This window comes from Leptinotarsa decemlineata, unplaced genomic scaffold, assembly GCF_025532065.1.
Source record: "Leptinotarsa decemlineata unplaced genomic scaffold, Ldec_3_MD MMD2_tig00000133_RagTag_RagTag, whole genome shotgun sequence".
In the NCBI taxonomy this organism is placed as follows: Eukaryota; Metazoa; Arthropoda; class Insecta; order Coleoptera; family Chrysomelidae; genus Leptinotarsa; species Leptinotarsa decemlineata.
In genome coordinates, this window is record NW_027412542.1 from 3,158,841 (window position 1) to 3,177,540 (window position 18,700).

Genomic DNA, 18,700 nt, shown 5'->3' on the forward strand with positions numbered 1-18,700 from the left:
TCGTCTTAGAAAATCGTGATTTTTGGTTCCTATTCGTTCATAAAGTTTGATTCAGGGTCACCACGACAATTTATCGATCACCTTCCGAAGTATATATCAAACAAGTACTCGACTTGAGCGATCGGAGTTCACCAGTTTTGAAGTAGGTCGAAAAGTGGAACGAATCCAGATTCCAGAGGAGGTACATGGCGTTGCGCCTGCAGCTGGACCTACTTTCCCTGTCGCGATGCACTGTTGCTAGGAAACGAGAAACGAGACGGGCCCAAGTACGTGATGGAGAGGGAAAACCTGTTGGATTTTCGGAGGCGGTCGCCTTATCCGGGGTGTACACACACATGGTTGCCAATTCTGGATTGTGCTTGCATAGGGGTGATTTAGGATAAACTTAAGTGTGGATAATTTGCTGACCAGGAGAATATTGTCTGAATATAATTACAATCTACCCTTCCTTATAGGGGATAGTTACTATGATGATTTTCTAAAATATTTTGCCTTTCCATCAGAATATTTCGATCAAACTTTATATTTTCATTTCTCTTCTTATGCTGTCATTGCCACCAATCTGAAAAGTCGAGTCTACCCCTGTCGGAGGGCCGAAGGGTAGTTTACTCCTGAAATGTTTCATAATATTTTGCAAGGCGTTTCAGTCGGAATATTCTACGTCTTGATATGTAATCATTAGCACCCGTGACAAAAGTTGAATCTACTTCTTTCATTTCAGTCACGTATGATTAACAATCTGGTCATTTACTCTTTCGAAAACATTAGAATGATCGAATTTATGCAGTGGAGAAAGGTGGTGCTGAAAAAAACATCCAGGACTGTATTTCGTGGCGAAAGTGAAATGACAGTCCACTGTCATCTGAACAGTATTTCTGACAGTCATCATGCAGGGCCCTTCATTAGAACATTGGTTTTAATTGCTGCTAGACCAGTAGCAACTTTCAAATCTATTGCAGCGTTGAAAAACGTAAATATTAATTCCGTGCATCAACATTTACAAACAAACAGTCCTTATTTTCTGGCACTTACCGAAAGCACTTACTCAAATGAGTCATTTGAGGCTGAACCTATGGCGAGAAGCGCTTACTGCGCAACCTCTGCTGCAGGCAACCAGTGATGCAATTGAACCCAGGTTTGTGTTTAATAAACCCTACAAAATACAAATAAAACAGAACACTGAGTCAGATGCCACAAATACCATACGCATATATACAGACGGCTCAAAAACCAAAGAAGGCTAAGGATGTGGAGTGTACTCCGGATCATTAGGCCTAAGGATTAAGTGAGGAATGGGAAAAAATACCAGCGTGGTCCAAACAGAACTGGCTGGTATCTCAATCGCCACAAAAGAAATAACCAGGAAAGGAATTTCTGGCAAAAACATAACAATCTGCACTGATAGCAGACAAGCCCTATTACCCTTGAACAGTCAACGTGTAACCTCAGGGCTAGTATTAGAGTGCCACCAAAATTTAGCCAAAGCCTCGGTAGATAATAACATTATCCTGAGGTAGGTTAAGGGGCACGACATGAGTAAAGATAATCGCATTGCCGACTCTCTAGCCAAGGAAGCGGCTGGACTAAGAATTTTAAAACCAAGTGGCACCAAGGGCCTGATGACTTCGACAATTGCGGAACTAGCCAAACGTCAACCCATGCTCAATCCTTAAAAAGATGGGATAAAATAAAAGGATGCAATCTTGCCAGGATCACGCTGGGCGACCCTGGGAAGCTGGCGCCGAAAAAATATCTGGTGATGACCAGGAAAAATCTACGCTCAACAGTAGGATTTCTAACTGGCCACTGTCAAGAAAGGAAACACCTCCACAATATGGGGCTAGTGGAGACATCTCTATGGAAGATGTGTGAACAGGAAGATGAAACTGTCCTATGCGAATATCCGGAGTTATCGTCAATAAGAGAGTGTGTGTTCGGCGAGGCTTGGCCTACACCTGCCGATATAAAGGAGATGTCTCCCAGAGACCTGTTTACCTTCCTGGAAAAGACAGGATGGACGATGACCTAGGAGGACAACTCCTTGGGAGGATGTACAATGGGTCACATGTGGCCTAAGTGCTGTGGGCCTACACTCACCCTCCCTACTCCACAGATACAGAACCTCTCGAGCCAACGCCAACGATAGGAAACAATGGAGTCGCTGATCTTTGTTGTCATACAGTTTTTAATATCAAAAACAGATCAGGCAGTGCTGTTTCGATCTGCCGTAGATCTCATTAGCGGTTTTAAGCTGAACTTCGAAAGAATGGTTGGACTCAATTGTCCTTAAAAATCATCTTGATCATCTCCGTTCACCAAACCGCTATCTATAGGATCGACAGAAAACTTAAACCTTGCTTATGTAAGATACACGAGGGATTCCAAGATGGTTTGATGCGGAATCAAACTTAAACATCGATCCTTCTCTGTCTTTCTCTGCAGCTCACATTGTGAATCAATTAGATGAAACCGGAACCCAAAAACAAATCTTTCGTGATTCATAAACTAGACAGCGAATCATAAGTCTTATCCTTGTTTATCTTGGATAAGCAGAGTTTGAATTTTCTTTCAATCTCATAGATGACGTCTTCGTAAGGGTCTGTTCTGAGTTTTACGGTAGATTTGTGGTGATCATGTGATGACGTTAACTGAGTTTCCGAAAATTGCGATGGAGTTATATAGGGTCTTCCAACAGGAACTTTCGAAGTTTGACAATTGATAACGGCCATCTTGTTGAAGCTACATCTGTCAAATTAGTTGTCATTTATTCATTTATTTAGTCTGTCAGTCATAATTTTTGAATATGATGAGTAAACGATAATTATGTACAGTTCAAAAAAATTTACCGATTCTCCTTTGTTTCAGATGGCTTCCTCTCCTTCAGATCTTCGTTCCCGGAGTGGTGCGATAGCTGTTCCGAGCTATTGGACAGCACCGGGGGGGCGCTGACCGCCCCCACTGGTCAAGACCCCTTACCGTTGATGGGACTGAGATCGCTCCGTATTTCGGCCCCGCCGTTGCATCGCCCCCACAGGACCAGCTTATCTTCGACGGCGAACAGTTCAACAGAAAGTTCGGACACCGACGATAGATGCGATAGTTCATTGGGTGAGTTAATGTACAAAAGTCGAAAGGATCATACAGTAGACGACATCTATAATTTGAATATCACAATCAAGATTTATTATTTCCATGAGGAACCATATACATAAACATTTCAATATTCGTTTTACATCTATATATTGCAATATTACTTTACATAAATGTAAATAACACCTCATCATAATGCCCTCATGCCCATGCTCACATATTTACTTATATATGCATATATACGAGGCCTGTTCAAAAAATGAGGTGAATTTCCATTTCCATTGCATATAAAAAATTCTTAGGTGAAACTGAGGGAGAAGTACATATCAATCCCAACAGATTTTGGTCATTTATAAATAATAAACGAGGTAGCTCCAAAATATCACAAGTACTGAATTTTGAAGGTCAATTGCTGGAGGGACCCTCTAATATCGTAAACGGTTTTGCCAATCTTTTCAAACAATCGTATACCGTTTCTTACCCTTTTCAACCAAACTCTGATATTGATAATAATAACTTTCTTGATATATCAAGCTTCAGTGAAAACGAAGTATACGAGGCACTAAGGTCGCTCAAGTCTAAAAAGACCACTGGTCCAGATGACATTCCACCTTTCATCCTAAAAGATTGTGCACTTGTGCTTGCTCGTCCTCTATCTATACTAATTAATATCTGCTTAAGATCGGCTACAATACCAAGGATGTGGAAATCATCAAAAGTCTGTCCCATTTTCAAGAAAGGAGATAGACGAGATATTTCAAATTATCGGCCTATCTCTATTATTTGCAACTTTGCAAAGGTTTTTGAGATTCTGCTGGAGCGAGTTATATATCGACATGTTAGTTGCAATATAAGTATAAACCAACACGGTTTTATGAAAAATCGTTCAACGGTCACCAATCTTCTGACTGTAACCCAACATATTGCTGAATCTATTGACAATAGGGCCCAAACTGATGTTATTTACACATATTTTTCCAAGGCCTTCGACAGGCTTGACCACGGCATTCTACTGAACAAATTAGTAGCCTTTGGATTATCTCCATCCTTAATAGCACTCTTTCAGTACTATCTACGGGATCGAAAACAATATGTTCAGCTCAATGGTTTCAGATCTACCGAATATAGTGCTTCTTCCGGTGTTCCACAAGGTACAAATCTGGGACCGTTGCTCTTCAATATATTCATTAATGGTATTGCAGATGTTATAGATGTGTATTTCCTTTTATATGCCGATGATCTAAAACTATACTGCCTCGTTTAGAACATAGATGATTGTGTGAACCTCTCAGCAAACGTAGGACGGGTTGTAGAATGGTGTTATCGAAATAACTTCTCGCTGAACCCGGATAAATGTAAGGTCATGTCCTACAGTTTGAAAACGAATATTTTGATCTTTGATTATTCAATAGAAAACGTTTCCCTGGTGAGACCAAAAACATTTACTGATCTTGGCGTCACATTTGATACTGCACTATAATTTAATAGGCAAATCGAAAATGTTGTAACCTCTTCGTCGTTTGTACGGATTAATTGCACGTAACAGTAGCGATTTCAAAGAAACTTCGACCTAAAAACTTTATTCTATGCTTTCATAAGATCAAAGTTAGAATACGCGTCAGTTGTGTGGAGCCCCTTTTATCAATATCACATTGATAGAATTGAAGCAATTCAACGACGATTTTTAAAACTGCTAAGCCTAAAAACCGATGGGATTTATCCTCCAATAGGAACAACCCACTCTGAATTGCTACAAAAGCATAACTTTTGCAGTCTCGAAAAAAGGCGTGAATATTATAGTGTTGTACTAACCTATAAAATTATCGAAAGCATAGTTGACTGCCCAACATTACTGGAAAAGTTTAATATTTGCATTCCTAGAATCTGAAACATTCATCTTATTTTTTAAACAGACCTCCTACGTATGTATTCACATACTTTTATCGAGTTCACTTCCTCAAATCTATATATTCAAAAGGTATCATAAAACGGACCTGCTTTACCTGTTTTGGTTTATCACTGTATTCAACTACATATTTTTCAGATTTTTCTCTACTTATAACTTTTCAATGGTGAACAGATTTCGTTGAAATTCCGGTTCAACCACTCTTTGAGCTAGTCAAGTTTTAATTTAGGGAAAGGGTCGAACAAATTTAATTTATGCTGCAAGGAGAATTTAGTCAGTGAGTTATACTGCTTCATTTCCAAATGTAACTAATTTCCACTTTGAAGCAGAAATGAATAAACATACGAACAGTATGATATAATTTGTTTTCATCACAATTTGCATTGCAATACGCAAAAAAGGATAAATAATCCTAATAAATTAATTGCGATGATTGATCTTCAGTTGTTTTTTTTGTTTCACTTATGACACAAAATGTGCTTTTGCTACAAAATAGTTGTTCACTGATATTGTGATAAGCAATTAGAAAACATCAAACTTCACTAGAGTCCTGTCTTAATACCAAGAAACAAATGAATAATATAAAAATTAGAAATTGAGTGGAACCGATAAACTGGCAATGTTGTTTTCTGTTTTACAGTTGGTTTTAAAAATAAGAATTTATTAGCCTTTTGAATGTGAAATATAGTAAATACTTTTATCATTCAACATCGACAAAACGAATGTGATCACGTTTAGATGTAACATAGGGGAAATACCCTTGGAAAATGTAAAAATTGAAAATTTAGAGAAAAACAAAATTTTAGGCTCTTTATTGATGAAAATCTAAAATTTGATTCCTTTGATGACTCATGTAAAAGACCAGCAGCAGGATGTCATGCAGTGAGAGTTGTTGCAAGAGAGTTAAGACACTACTATCACTAGATCAGTTTATTTTGCAAAAATTGAGTTCTATTTACGTTATGGAATTTGTTTCTGGGGAAATTGTGCACAATTTCGTTTCAATATGGTATTCTCTGTACAAAAAAGATCCATTAGATATTAATGCAAGGCTAGGAATTCATGCCGCCCATTATTTGTGAAACAAAAAATTCTGACCTTGGTATGTCTTTTTATTTTGGAAACAGTGTGTCTTATTCACAAAAAATATAAAAATCAATTTAATACCACCTCAACTTATAGTACACGTCAGTCTTACTTCATTTCCCTTCCAATACCTACTCTAGCCCTTACACAAAATTCTATTATTTTCAATAGCAAGAAGTTATATAATCACCTTCCCATTAATTTAAGGCGAATATATAATGAAAATAAATTCAGAAAGAAAGTAAAATAATTCCTTGTTGGGAGGCCCTATTATGGTGTAGACAAATTCTACCAAGGTTCTATCGAGTAATTGGCATGTAGCTTTGTGTAAACAAGTTATTGAAATCCACAAGAAATGGCTATCAATGTTCATTGCATAGTATTTTATATTTACATTTACTCAATATTCATATATTCATGTACTTATATTTGTATCCATTCAACTGGGCTTAATTTTGTTCTGTCTATATACTCTGCTCTTGTCTCAAGCATTATTTTATAGCTTAAATTTGTTATATATTTGCCAAAAAGATGTTTAGAACTTGGGTTATGAAGCATATTTTGATTTGATTTCATACTTGTATTAGGTAGTCATGGTGTAGTTGAAGATTTGTTTATTTTTATTAACATCCTGTACATTGTGAAGGATATATATCATCTGTTTACAATTTTTCTGAAACAGAAACAATGGTCATTGTTTTTCAGTTATACTTTTTCTATTTCAACATGTGAAATTTCCGTACAATGCAATACCTATTGATATAGCTATATTATTATTAAACTGAACATGTTAACAATTACTATTGATTGCGAATTCATACTCCATTCCAGAATTCTAATAAATCTAGGAATATTTTAATCTTTGGTTTAACTGTGGCACTAGCATGGTTTTTACAATACGGGTATCATAACTGTTTTACACGTCCGGCACTGAAAAATATAATTGGTAGAATTCAAGATTCAATATACAGTCTAAAAAGTGAAATTGGAACTTCTGGTTTAGAATAAATCTAAAAATAGGCACGCTTCCCAAATACCATGTTCATCTCCTGATGAAAGGCGCGTCGAGAAGAGTATTGCATTTTTGGTGCTTGGGAGAGGTGCTTGTTTTGGATACAGAGTCACAGACATTGTATCTTTATCCACAAACCATATAAGTTAAAGGAGTTAGTAGAAATACCTATTATTTATCAGCTAAATATAAGTTCAAATGAAATACTATCAATTAACAAATCAGTTTGTTCGGGCTAATCTCAACTCACCTACACTCTAGGTCAATGGACTGAAACCTATCAGAAAACTACTACTTCCCTGACTAATACCACGAAGGGCGTTGGATTATATTCGACGGGTGTCAGTGCAGGATTCTTGTGAGAAGTAATTCCTGCATTTGCTGTTGACGATACAAATGCCGGACTGTATATCATGTATTTATCAACAATGTGAAGTTTTATTATTCATGTTCTATACGTATCTCTTACCTAAAATATGAGTTATTTCATAATTTTTTTTCTCCATGCAAGATTCATTTTGAAATTGAATATTAAATAAATCAAAGGATCAACATAATTCAGGTTTCAACTGTTATTGAAATAGGTACGGTTTTTTTGCAGGACTCGAAGACGATAGAGGAGAATTTCCAGTAGAAATACTTCCTTGCCTCTTTCTGGGCAATGGAGCGAGCAGCGAAGATAGTCAGGCTCTAGCCAGGCACAATATACAGGTATGGATAAACGTTCAATATGTTTTTTTGTCTATTCCTTGACAATTCTCTCTCATATTTTTCAGTATGTGCTTAACGTCACAAAAGATCTTCCTAATGTGTTCGAGAAGCAAGGGAACATGAAGTATTTGCAGATTCACATTAACGACCATTGGTCGCAGAACTTGGCAAGTCATTTTCCGAGTGCAATAGCATTCATAGGTGAGTTTCATGTATTCCCATTTTTTTTCTCGAAAACTTTATAAGTAGCGAGTGTTGCAATGTCATATGAAATAGGTTTTTTGTGTCTTTGAAGTAACCGATTCAGGGAAAAGTTATTTGAAATATGGAGGTTTATTGAAAACTATGAGCTAGTGAGTTTCGTTGTTCATCTGTCGAGAGTTACTCACCGAAGTTTCAGCCATTTTGGACGCGCAGTTGTTATGTACCAGTCGTTTGAGTGAGTTGTTGTGAATGTTTTTATGAAAATGGACAAAATCGAGTATCGAACTTTCATTAAATACATGTTTTGAAAGGCAATACGCCTATGTCAATCATAGCTGAGTTATATTCTGTGTATGGGGACTCTGCACCATCATTCATCACAGTGAAATTTTGGGCAGCTGAAATTGAACGTGGCCGTGAGAGCTTGGGAGACGATGATTGTTCGAGACGTCCAAAAACTGCTACTACCGACGAAAACATCACCAAAGATCACCAAATGGTGCTAGACGACCGCCGAATTAAAGGGTGAGAGATAGCAGAGGTTATGAACATGCCAAAAAACGTGTTTGTCAGATATTAGGCATGAGAAAGCTTACCACGCGTTGGGTGCCGCGTTTGCTCACACTGTTTCATCATTGTCCAAACAGGGGCGTTTTTTGACAGTCCGAGTCTCTGCATATGATGATTCATAAGACAGTGACCTGTAAGAAGGCCTGTTAGACATCGTAGTTCATCCCTACTGCAGTCCAACAACTGTTTGGTATCAAGCTTCGAAGGTTGAATAAACGCCTTGGAGTGAGCCAATCCTGGAAGATTTTGCCAGAAGTCCATAAATGATCTGGCCATCCAGGTGTTCAACCTTCGTTTGGCAAAGTCTAAGCGATACCAATGATAAGTTCTGGTCCGATGAAGCTGCTTGCGATACACCATTACACGTTCGAAACGAAAATACAGTTCAAAAAGTGGACTGTCAAGGGAGAACCGACCCAAAAAAACGCATATACTGTTATTTCGGATGGGAAAGTGATGTCGACTGTCATGCAGTTATTTGAATAGATTATCTTTGAAAAGAAAAAACTATAATAGGAGCATACTTGGCATCATTACTTGAAAAGCTGAAGGCAGAACGGAAAAACAGCCACATTTGCAGAAGAAGAAAATCCTGTTTCACCAAGACCACACACCGTCTCACACCTCAGCGGTTGCCATGGCGAAAATCCACGAATTATGGTTTGAACTGCTTGACCATCCGCCTTACCCACCAGATCTAGCCCCATGCGACTTGTTTTTGTTCCCTCATCTGAAAATTGCGCTCGAAGGAAATATATTTTCGTCAAATGAAGAGGTATTCACCTCCATGCACAATTATTTTTCATAGAAAAACTCCGAGTACTATTTGGACGGACTACAGAGATGGGGGCATCGCTCGGAGAAGTGTGTATAGTTATGGAGACTATGTTGAAAAATAAAGAAAAAAATAAAAAAATGTCAAATCACCTTTGTACATAGGAATTTCTAGTGCAATGCAAACAGCATACCCATAAACGTTTAAAAAAAACAGATCCGTACTGCATGCAATGACTGAAGATGTTGTCAGATATACGAAACATTCTTGATTCAAACTTTGTGATATACCATTGTATTCCAAAGATAATGATAATGAAAAAATATCCAGGTTCATATCATAAGAAAAGGATTTGAGCCCCGAAAACACAGAAAGTTATCCAGAATAAGCACTTTTCCCAATCACCAGAAGTGTGATAATCTTCTACGCGCGGTTCACCAACCAAGTCGGCGTCTTCAGGAGATGAAGGAAACTAATTCCTAACTCTAAAACTGGTCTCTATTGATAGATATCTTCACACTTTCACTTTTCGATACACAGCAGTGTTGAACTGGAAGCAATTCTGTTCTATGCAGATTTTTGTTGATTATATGTAGTCTTCTATTACTTATCCACTCAGACAATTATTAACCCCCAGAAGATTCGATAGTTTTTGGTTTTTACAGACAGCATGAAGGCACGGCAATGGGCACTTTCCTACTCCATAGCTAATCTGTTCATGAGCAAATTTGAATTGGAACCAGAAGTTGAAATTACTTTCCACGGACTTTTATCCGATATGTAAACTATGTATTTCCGATTTTTCATCCAAAGAAATCAAAGGTAGACACTTTGTTTCAACTCCTAACAACAGAACCCTAAATATTGAGTTTACATATGAAATTGAAAACAACGAGGAGGTACCATTCTTGGATGTCTTAATGATTAAAAGAAACAAGGGTGTAGAATTTGATGTCTACAGTACTTTTAAATATATTTCTGATAGTTCACACCATTGTCCACAACACAAATGGCAGGTCTAAACTTTCATGTTCATAGACTTGTTACGTTCCCCTTGAGTAAAAAAAGGTACGAAATCGAGAAAAATGCTTTCTCAGTTGAAAGCAGCAGGTATTCTTCAATTAAATTGATGAATGTAGCCTTCAAATATTGTAGGTTAGTTAATTAGAAAAATAAATTTAGGGAAAATCTTCGTAAATCTTTGACTTTTCAAATAGACATGGATTCAAAGTTTATTGGCCTTCCGTATGAAACAACATACACTAACGGATTAGATCTTACATTCAAAAAGTTGAATGTGAAAGTAACCTTTAAAACTTCTTGGAAAATGAAAAGTTGGGAACATATTAAAATATATCGGCCAGACTAAGCGAGCTATTAAAACTAGTTTCAAAGAACATGAATTACATATCTGATTTCGAAAACTAGAAACATCTACTGTTGTTCTTGAAGAACGGCCATGAAATAAACGAAAAAATAGATTTTGGAAATCCTACAAATTATTTCGGGTTTTTTGATATCGTCGATTAGGCAACTATTTTTCTCATTCATAGTTAGTTAACAAGACTCAGTGGTGAAAATCAAAAAGTATCCATCCCGTAGAACGATCTTTTTCTTCTTTTCATGTCTGCAACAGACGCTCTATATAATATGAAAACACAAGTGTATATTTTCGTTTTTTCTTGAGCAATATGTTGTTTTTCCCTATTTATAATTTCTTACCAATTTTTTCAAGACTTTTTCATTATCTACAATTTGAAAAAATGTTTTCCCCTCCTCCTCGCCGACCCCGAACGCTGCCTTATTCAATATTCTCACAGGCCGCCAGTTTCTCCCCCCGATTCACCCCTTTCGCTGAAGGCACGTGGACTCCCCCCGGTTTTCCAGTGAATGGTTGATTCCTGCCGACGCTCTGCTCCGTAACAAAAAGTTGCTACCCGTGGACGGATACTCTGTCTCCGTTCGCGGTATCGGCTCTCTTTGTTCGTTTTCATTGAACAGGCATGAATGGCGCCGGGATCTGGGTCACGTCGCCTGGGGAACGATTTCATTCACGTAGGAGTTCTCACAATACATGTAAATTTTCTCGACGTTTCCTAGCTGTCCCCCTACCCCTCAGGTGGATCAGCCGAAGGAAACTGAAAGACAGACAACCCTAAGGCGTGGGGAAAACGACGCGGAAGTTGATCACCTTTTGTGTAAAGATGGGGGAGAGTTATCAACTCTCGAATTATGTTTCTTCTCGCATAACCTATCAAGAGAATTATGAAATTTCCAAACGTTTTTTTGTTATATTGTAATTCAATTAACGTGACATTTGACGTCAAAGCTGATGCTTAGGAGTTCCAATTTATCAATTTCCTATATTTCAAGAATCTTACGTACAACAGAAGGGTTTATATTTTTCAATAGGGTCGCACATACTACATGGGCTGAAAGTCTCGGGCCTAACAAATAGATGGCGCTGGTCTTTTGCATTCGCTTGCTTTTCAGCTAGTACTAACCTTCAAAAGAAAACTGTTGAAATTTCATAAGTTTGTGAGTTATTGTACTAAGAGTGGCACTACTTCACAATTTCGAGTTTTCATTTTACACTGCTTGTTGATATAGGAAAAAATACCGTTCAAGCGAAGCAATGGTTATAAAGACTCTGATCCATCAGAAACAACAATTGAATGTTGATTTGCTGACTTCTGTCGTAGAGACAGACACCTTTGAAGCAGAACGCAGTGAAGGTCCAAACGACGCGGTAACGCCAGAAAACATAAACAATCCACAAAATCGTTTTGAATGATCGAAAAGTGAAGTTGCGTGAGTTAGGTTAGGTCCAACGTGAGTGGGTCTATTCGACCCTCCACCGCAAGGTTTTATTGTGGCTCACACCTACTCACATTCGACCAAATAAACCCATCTTCTTAAAGAAGCCAATTAGTTTGTATGGTGACAAGTCTTTCAGGTCAAATGGTGAGAGTCCGGCTCTGCCGAACTCTGAAAACTTGATTCGGTCCCTAGCGGGGCAGGCACAAGGTATATGCTCTGCTGTTTCATCCTTAATGAGGTAGTCGGATAGTCAAGGTGCAAGATTCCCACCTTGATACCCGCGGCAACGTTCCCATATGAGGGTCTTTGTACGTCAGCTACACCTGACGATGCCTTAGATTCAACCTTGCAGGGCTTTTTCGCCTCAGGTTTTGGTGAATCATCACTTGAGCGCAAACGTTTGCTAACCTGCTCATGGGGGGTTTGTTCCTCAACCTGAGACAGATTCTGTGTACGCCGCTTAAGAATTTGGTGCAAGGCGGTTTCATAAGATACCCCGCTCTTGAGGAGACGACTCAGTCGTTTTCTGGCTGCACCACTAAACCTTTTTTTTAGGTTAAGTTATCAGGAGCTGGATCAGGAGTTGGAGAGTTGAGAAGCTCTTGGTCCTGATCTAAATTTACAGGGAGGTCAGTTGGAGTCGTAAACTCGACATCCATATCCTCTGTAGACTCGCTCCTGAACTGAATTTACAGGGAGGCCAGTTGGATTCGTAAGCTCGACATCCATCTACTCTGTAGACTCAGTGTCAAATAGAATTTTTAAGTTTACTCTGTTCATAAAAGTCACACGAGTAGTTAGGGAAAGAAGCTCAATCACGGCTGAGCCCCGCATTACCGTGACAAGGCAATGCTACGACTAGCAGGCGCCCGCCCGGTATCTCAAAGGTTTCCTAGAGACAGCTGATGGGCTCAGTGTTATTCATCCTTTTAGCACGGATACATACATCTTAGCCATCGTTGGGATGCCATTCAGTCAGGAAATAACAGAACCATAAGTGATTCTGTCATTCCCGTATCTAGCGGGGCTACGTGGAAGCAGGCATCCGATGGCCGATTTGCTCAACCCCCACATCCCCAGCCAATGCACTCGCCAAAAACAGCATGCACAGTGGTTCAGGCAGTGAAAGATGAACAAGGAAAGCCAACCCGCCAGACACCAATGATGCAGAACGCAGTGCAGGTCCAAACGACGCAGTAACACCAGAAAACATAAAAAATCCACACAATCGTTTTGAATGATCGAAAAGTGAAGTTGCGTGAGTTACCCTACATTGTAAATATATCAAAAGAACGTGTTTGTTTTATATTTCATGAGTATTTGACTATGAGAAAGCTCTGTGCCGCGCCAGCTCACTGTTGACCAAAAAAAGAACGTCTTGATGATTCTGGGCAGTGTTTGGACATGTTTAAACATAACAAACCGGATTTTTTGCATTGGAATTTGACAATGGATGAAACATGGATCCATCACTTCATTCCGGAATGAAAACGATCGTCATCGGAGTGAAGAGCAACTGGTGAACCTCGTCCAATGCTCCCGAAAGCACAACAATCGGTTGAAAAGGTTATGGCCTTGGTATTTTGGGATGTGCGTGGTGTAATATTCATAGACTATCTTGAGAAGTGAAATACCATCAACACTGAATGTTAAATAGCATTATTGGAGCGTTTGAAGGCAGAAATTGCGGAAAAAACGACCCCATTTGAAGAAAAAGAAAGTGCTGCTTCATCAAGACAATGCACAGTGTCACAAATCAATAAAAACGATGGCAAAATTGCACGAAATGGGCTTCGATTTGCTCCCGCATATACCATATTCGTCAGATTTGGCTCCCAGCGACTTACTGGCTGTTCGCAGACCTCAAAAAAATGCTCCCCGTTAAGAAATTTCGCTCGAATGAAAAGGTTATTGCTGAAACTGAGGTCTACTTTGAGGCAACAGATAAATCGTTCTACAAAAAATGGTATTGAAATGTTGGGCAGCCCTGGAATGTTTATTTTTATTAAACCCCGGACTTTTCAGCCCAGGTGTTGATATCATAATGAAGACCATAGAAATCACTTATCAATGGGAATATTCTATTAATAAAGTACATTTACTAAGTCATAAGTACCATTACAATTTCAAAGCTCTTCACCACTATGAAACATAAACGAAACAGAAAATAATTATATTGCTACAAAATAGTTATTTGTTTAACTAGACAGGAGTAGGAGTAAAAGATTTCATGAAACCAGTCAAGGCAGTGCCGTGTGAAACATAAGGTTTGTTCTGGTTCTACGAAATTCAGGGTTCTAGGACGTCAGGATCATGCACAGTTGATATAGAGCGTTTTCGTTTATTGAGTATAAGTTCGGATTGATGAATCCTCTGTTCTGGTTTCGACTGGTTTCCGAGACTATTTCGGACTGTTTGAGATTTTTTGTTTGTACGCATCATGTCTTGCGCAGTTTCCAAACAGTTTCGGATGTTAGAACCAGAAACCTATAATAATAAATGTGATGGAATTGAAAATCCATAACTCATTGCAACACGTGTTTCTCTATACAATAGCTTCTTCAGGCTTGTCTATACTAGTTAGTATAGACACTAGTTAGTATAGTGTCTATACTAGCTTTCAATGTCTAAGCATTAAAGATGTCACTTCTATGATCAATGAATGTCACTGAAATTGACGTTTAATGCCAATCGGAGAAAAAATAGAAGACAATACGATTGAAGATAAAACGAAAGGAATATTCTAGTTCAAAAAAGTGTAATAATTATGAAATCATCATTTGAAATTCGTACAAAGTAGAAATTTTCATTTATCAGATCGCGACTCAATGAACATGCACTTGTCTGTTCTCATGATATTAATGATATTTCAAATATCAATAGAACATGGATACCAGTATTTTAGAACTTAAAGATTCTGTCAATAATTTGAGAAGAGTCGGACCACGCAGTTCATCCGACATTCAGTCCCAATACAGATACGAACACGTCAGGACGTTTTCAGTTTGTGTATCGCAGTAAGGTAGATCACTTCGACCATTGCCGCAGACGAAACCTAAACACCTGCAGACCGCTGCTAATATACCCAGGAACAACAAATGATCTCAACATTCTTAGGGATTATCTCTTCCACCAATGTTTATTCGTTGGTTCCTAATAAATATGTGGTACACTATTCAAATCCAACAAATTCATTTAATAATTCAATATTGCAAGTGAACGCTGTTCGCTTTATAGTTTTCGTACTTGTTTCACTTGTTCACTCGTCGCTTCATCTGCAACTTGACTACCTCGTATATATATTCATATTTTTATAGAATTCTTCATGTCCATTGGCGAATGATATGCGTTACCAGCGATGACGATTGGCGTCATGATCGCCATGTTCAGAAGCAGTAGGGCCGATGCCGTAACATTGCCCCCCTCTTCAAGTTACTCTTTCTTTTATTTTTACTTATCTGAAAGGATCATTACGATTAGGGGCAAAGGCATTTCTATCTCCTTCGCAGTTTGGGATAGGCTTCTTCGTTCCTCTGGGGTTGACATTAGCCACACAGCGTCTCGTCGTTGGAACTATGTCCTTAGCGTTCCTGTCCACCTCATCCTTCATCTGGTCGCATACTTAGGCGTTTTCTCGTGAGCTCTTCTTTTTGTCTTATTCTCTAACCCTCAACGAACTCATTGTGGGCTCTTTTTTCGTGGTGGAAACGTTGCATCGTTTACACCACTCTTTGGAGTCGATCCAGCATTATTTCTAACGTATCTTTGATACACATCCGCTGCCTCTTCTTGACTCTCCCACATACGATGAAATATGATGCCATCGCGATTGATCAGAGAATCCCACCGAACCCAGTAAGTGAAGTTTAATTTTCTATTTCTTTCTTCGATTCTTCATGCCACCCTATTACCCTATTCCATGTTCTATTCATATGTGTTGCGTGATCATAGACGCCTCTGGTAGGCTTCTGAGAAAATCGATAATGAACTCGGTCTTCTCTGGTATTTTCCCCCGCCGGTCGTCCTTTTCAATGGACTATTGCGTCGCGTCGAATGAAATGACCCAGTGGAATTCATGAATGCGGCACCCACGCAGCTGAACCGTTGAATTTTATTCGGTGAATCAAGTATCAATCGAGCCCTCGGAAAGGTCAGGTAGGGACAAGTGGGCGCAATTATGAGGGGTCAACTTTAAAGGCGGTTGAGACAATGAAGATAACTAGCCGATTAAATAATTCGTGGAGGAGTGAGTGTATTTTTCTAGGAGATGTTTGTTAAGAAAGCTTTCTTGAGCAATGGATGTATTTTAGAGCATTGGCGCACTGGGAAAATCATAGAGGTTGGCTTTTTCGGCATCAACACTCAATTCCATTTTTTTGACATGCCGCTTCATGTGAGAAGCAGATTCAACTTCAAGAATTTATAATGAAAAATTAAAATTCAATGAAAACGTTAATTTAATATTTGCAAATTTTCTGGAATGAATACGGTAAAACCGGATGTCCTAACTCATAAAATTTGTTGGTTTTTCGGCAAAATCTATAACATACAAGGGTCACCCTTGAGGGGAACACACTGTTTAATGTTTTTTTTTAAGATATTCACTTTTTAGACTAATACACTTTTGCATGCGTTCAAACTTGTTATCGAAATATTTTTGTAGCTCATATCTCAGAAACATGGTTTTTCAAGGATTCAGAGATTCTTGAACTGACGAAAAAATTTCTATGATCGCAGTTTTTTGACATTAGGGAACACAAAAGAGTCATTGGGCATTTTTCTTCGTCAAATAAACGAATGTTTTGATATACTGTATGGAAACTGGCGTTGTCATGATGAAGAATAATGAGACATTTCAAGTTATTTTTCTTAGTTGAGATCAGAGCCCAGTAAACAAAGCATTCGTAATGTACAGCCACCGGACTGAGTCATGGCCGGTGGGGAGATCGTATCTGCGTAAAGTTTGGGTGGGTGTATGACAAAGAAAGTTTTAGGAAAAAAGAAATAGAAACTTTTGTTTGCAATTTTACGTAGTACGGCTCGAATAATCTAACAGACTGATAATAGATGTCTACACATCTACTACACATCTTGAGGGAGAGGCTTCTCACCGGCCATTACTCAGTCCGGCAGCTGTAGCAACTGTTGATACTGTTACGTTTTTCCCCGTGGGTTAATCAATAATTGACTACACTGAATAATCAAACTTAACTTTATTTCACTTCAAATACAACAAACACTTCAACTATTATTTGAGTGTCTAAAGCCTTACTAGTTCACTTCGCGTTTCGCATTGCAACGTTCACTTGACTGTCTCGATATGCCCGCCGCCAGCGCTTAAATATCGTAGAACTTTCGCCGAAGTGATTGCTGCTTCTCGAGCGGCAGGGAACATTGGGCATTCCCGCGCTCTTAGCTACGTCACGTTTGGTTTGTGGTTACCAGTGGCGGCCGGCGTTTCTTTCTTTCAGGCATTATTTACAACAATACTTTATAAAGATCAGATTAGACCTTCTTTGGAGTATTGTTCTCATGTATGGAGCTCCATGCCTAAACATACCCTGAAGTTGCTGAATTACATCCAGAAAAAAACCATCCGCCTGATTGGAGACACACTTGCAACCTTGATAGTCTGGAACATCGAAGAAAGGTTGGAGATGTATCTCTCTTTTATAGATACTTTTACGGAGGTGTTCAAGTGACTTGGCACATTTGATTCCACCAAGAGAGGTTCATATCAGAAATACACGACGGACTGGCTGCTCATCGTTTTGAGGTTCAACTCAGTACACCTCGAACTTCTCTGTTTAAGAACTCTTTCATTTGGAGAACGGCATTTATGTGGAATAAACTTCCTGAGAATGTTTTTCCAAATGAATTTAATCTCCAGCGATTCAAATCCAACGTGAATAGCTACTTTCGCACAGACACCGCTCTTAGAGCGTCTTGAAATTTTTCATGTATCACTTGTTTTTTGTCCTGAAAAGGGCACTGTTGCGATCCGCCATAAGTTTCAGTGGTGCTAGGCTAAACCACGAATGCTTTGCTGGACTGTCGTTGAATAACAAGTCTCAGTAAGTAGAGGTGATGACATCCCCCCATACGAAGACGCCATCTATTGATCGTCAATCCACGATAATCAAACTTAATCGAGGCTCCCCAAGGTGATCAGTCTGACACTACTGATTAAACCTATGACGTGTCGAAACGGCATTGTTTAGTATCGTATGACTTTGTTTTTGGGCTCTGGTTATAACGCGTTGCCTTGCAGTGGAAGACAAAGGACGAATCTCGTTTGATAAATGTTGAAAGGTGGTTTTGCAACTGACCGCCTTGAGGAGCCTCGTTTATTTTTGATGTTCGTGAATTGAGTATTGGTCGACCCAATAGATAGCGTCTTTGTAAGAGAAGATGTCGTCGCCTCTACTTATTTTTCATTGAAGACTTTTGACAAACACATTGTAGTATACCATTCAGCGTTAACTGAACTTCTATTTTCCAAAGAAACAGTGGCTTTATGAGTTGG

The 18,700-nt window shown here is 38.7% G+C and overlaps 1 protein-coding gene across 2 annotated transcripts in view; it reads left to right on the forward strand.

The window, feature by feature from the left end:
• The window catches only part of Mkp3 (Mitogen-activated protein kinase phosphatase 3), a 51,264-nt gene that overhangs the window by 17,792 nt on the left and 14,772 nt on the right, over nucleotides 1–18,700 (forward strand). For both annotated transcript variants that reach the window (XM_074172564.1, XM_074172563.1), the window contains exons 2-4: nucleotides 2,866–3,108; nucleotides 7,696–7,805; nucleotides 7,871–8,006. In XM_074172564.1, coding sequence (XP_074028665.1) covers nucleotides 2,866–3,108; nucleotides 7,696–7,805; nucleotides 7,871–8,006 — 489 coding nt within the window. The remainder of the gene's footprint in view (nucleotides 1–2,865; nucleotides 3,109–7,695; nucleotides 7,806–7,870; nucleotides 8,007–18,700) is intronic.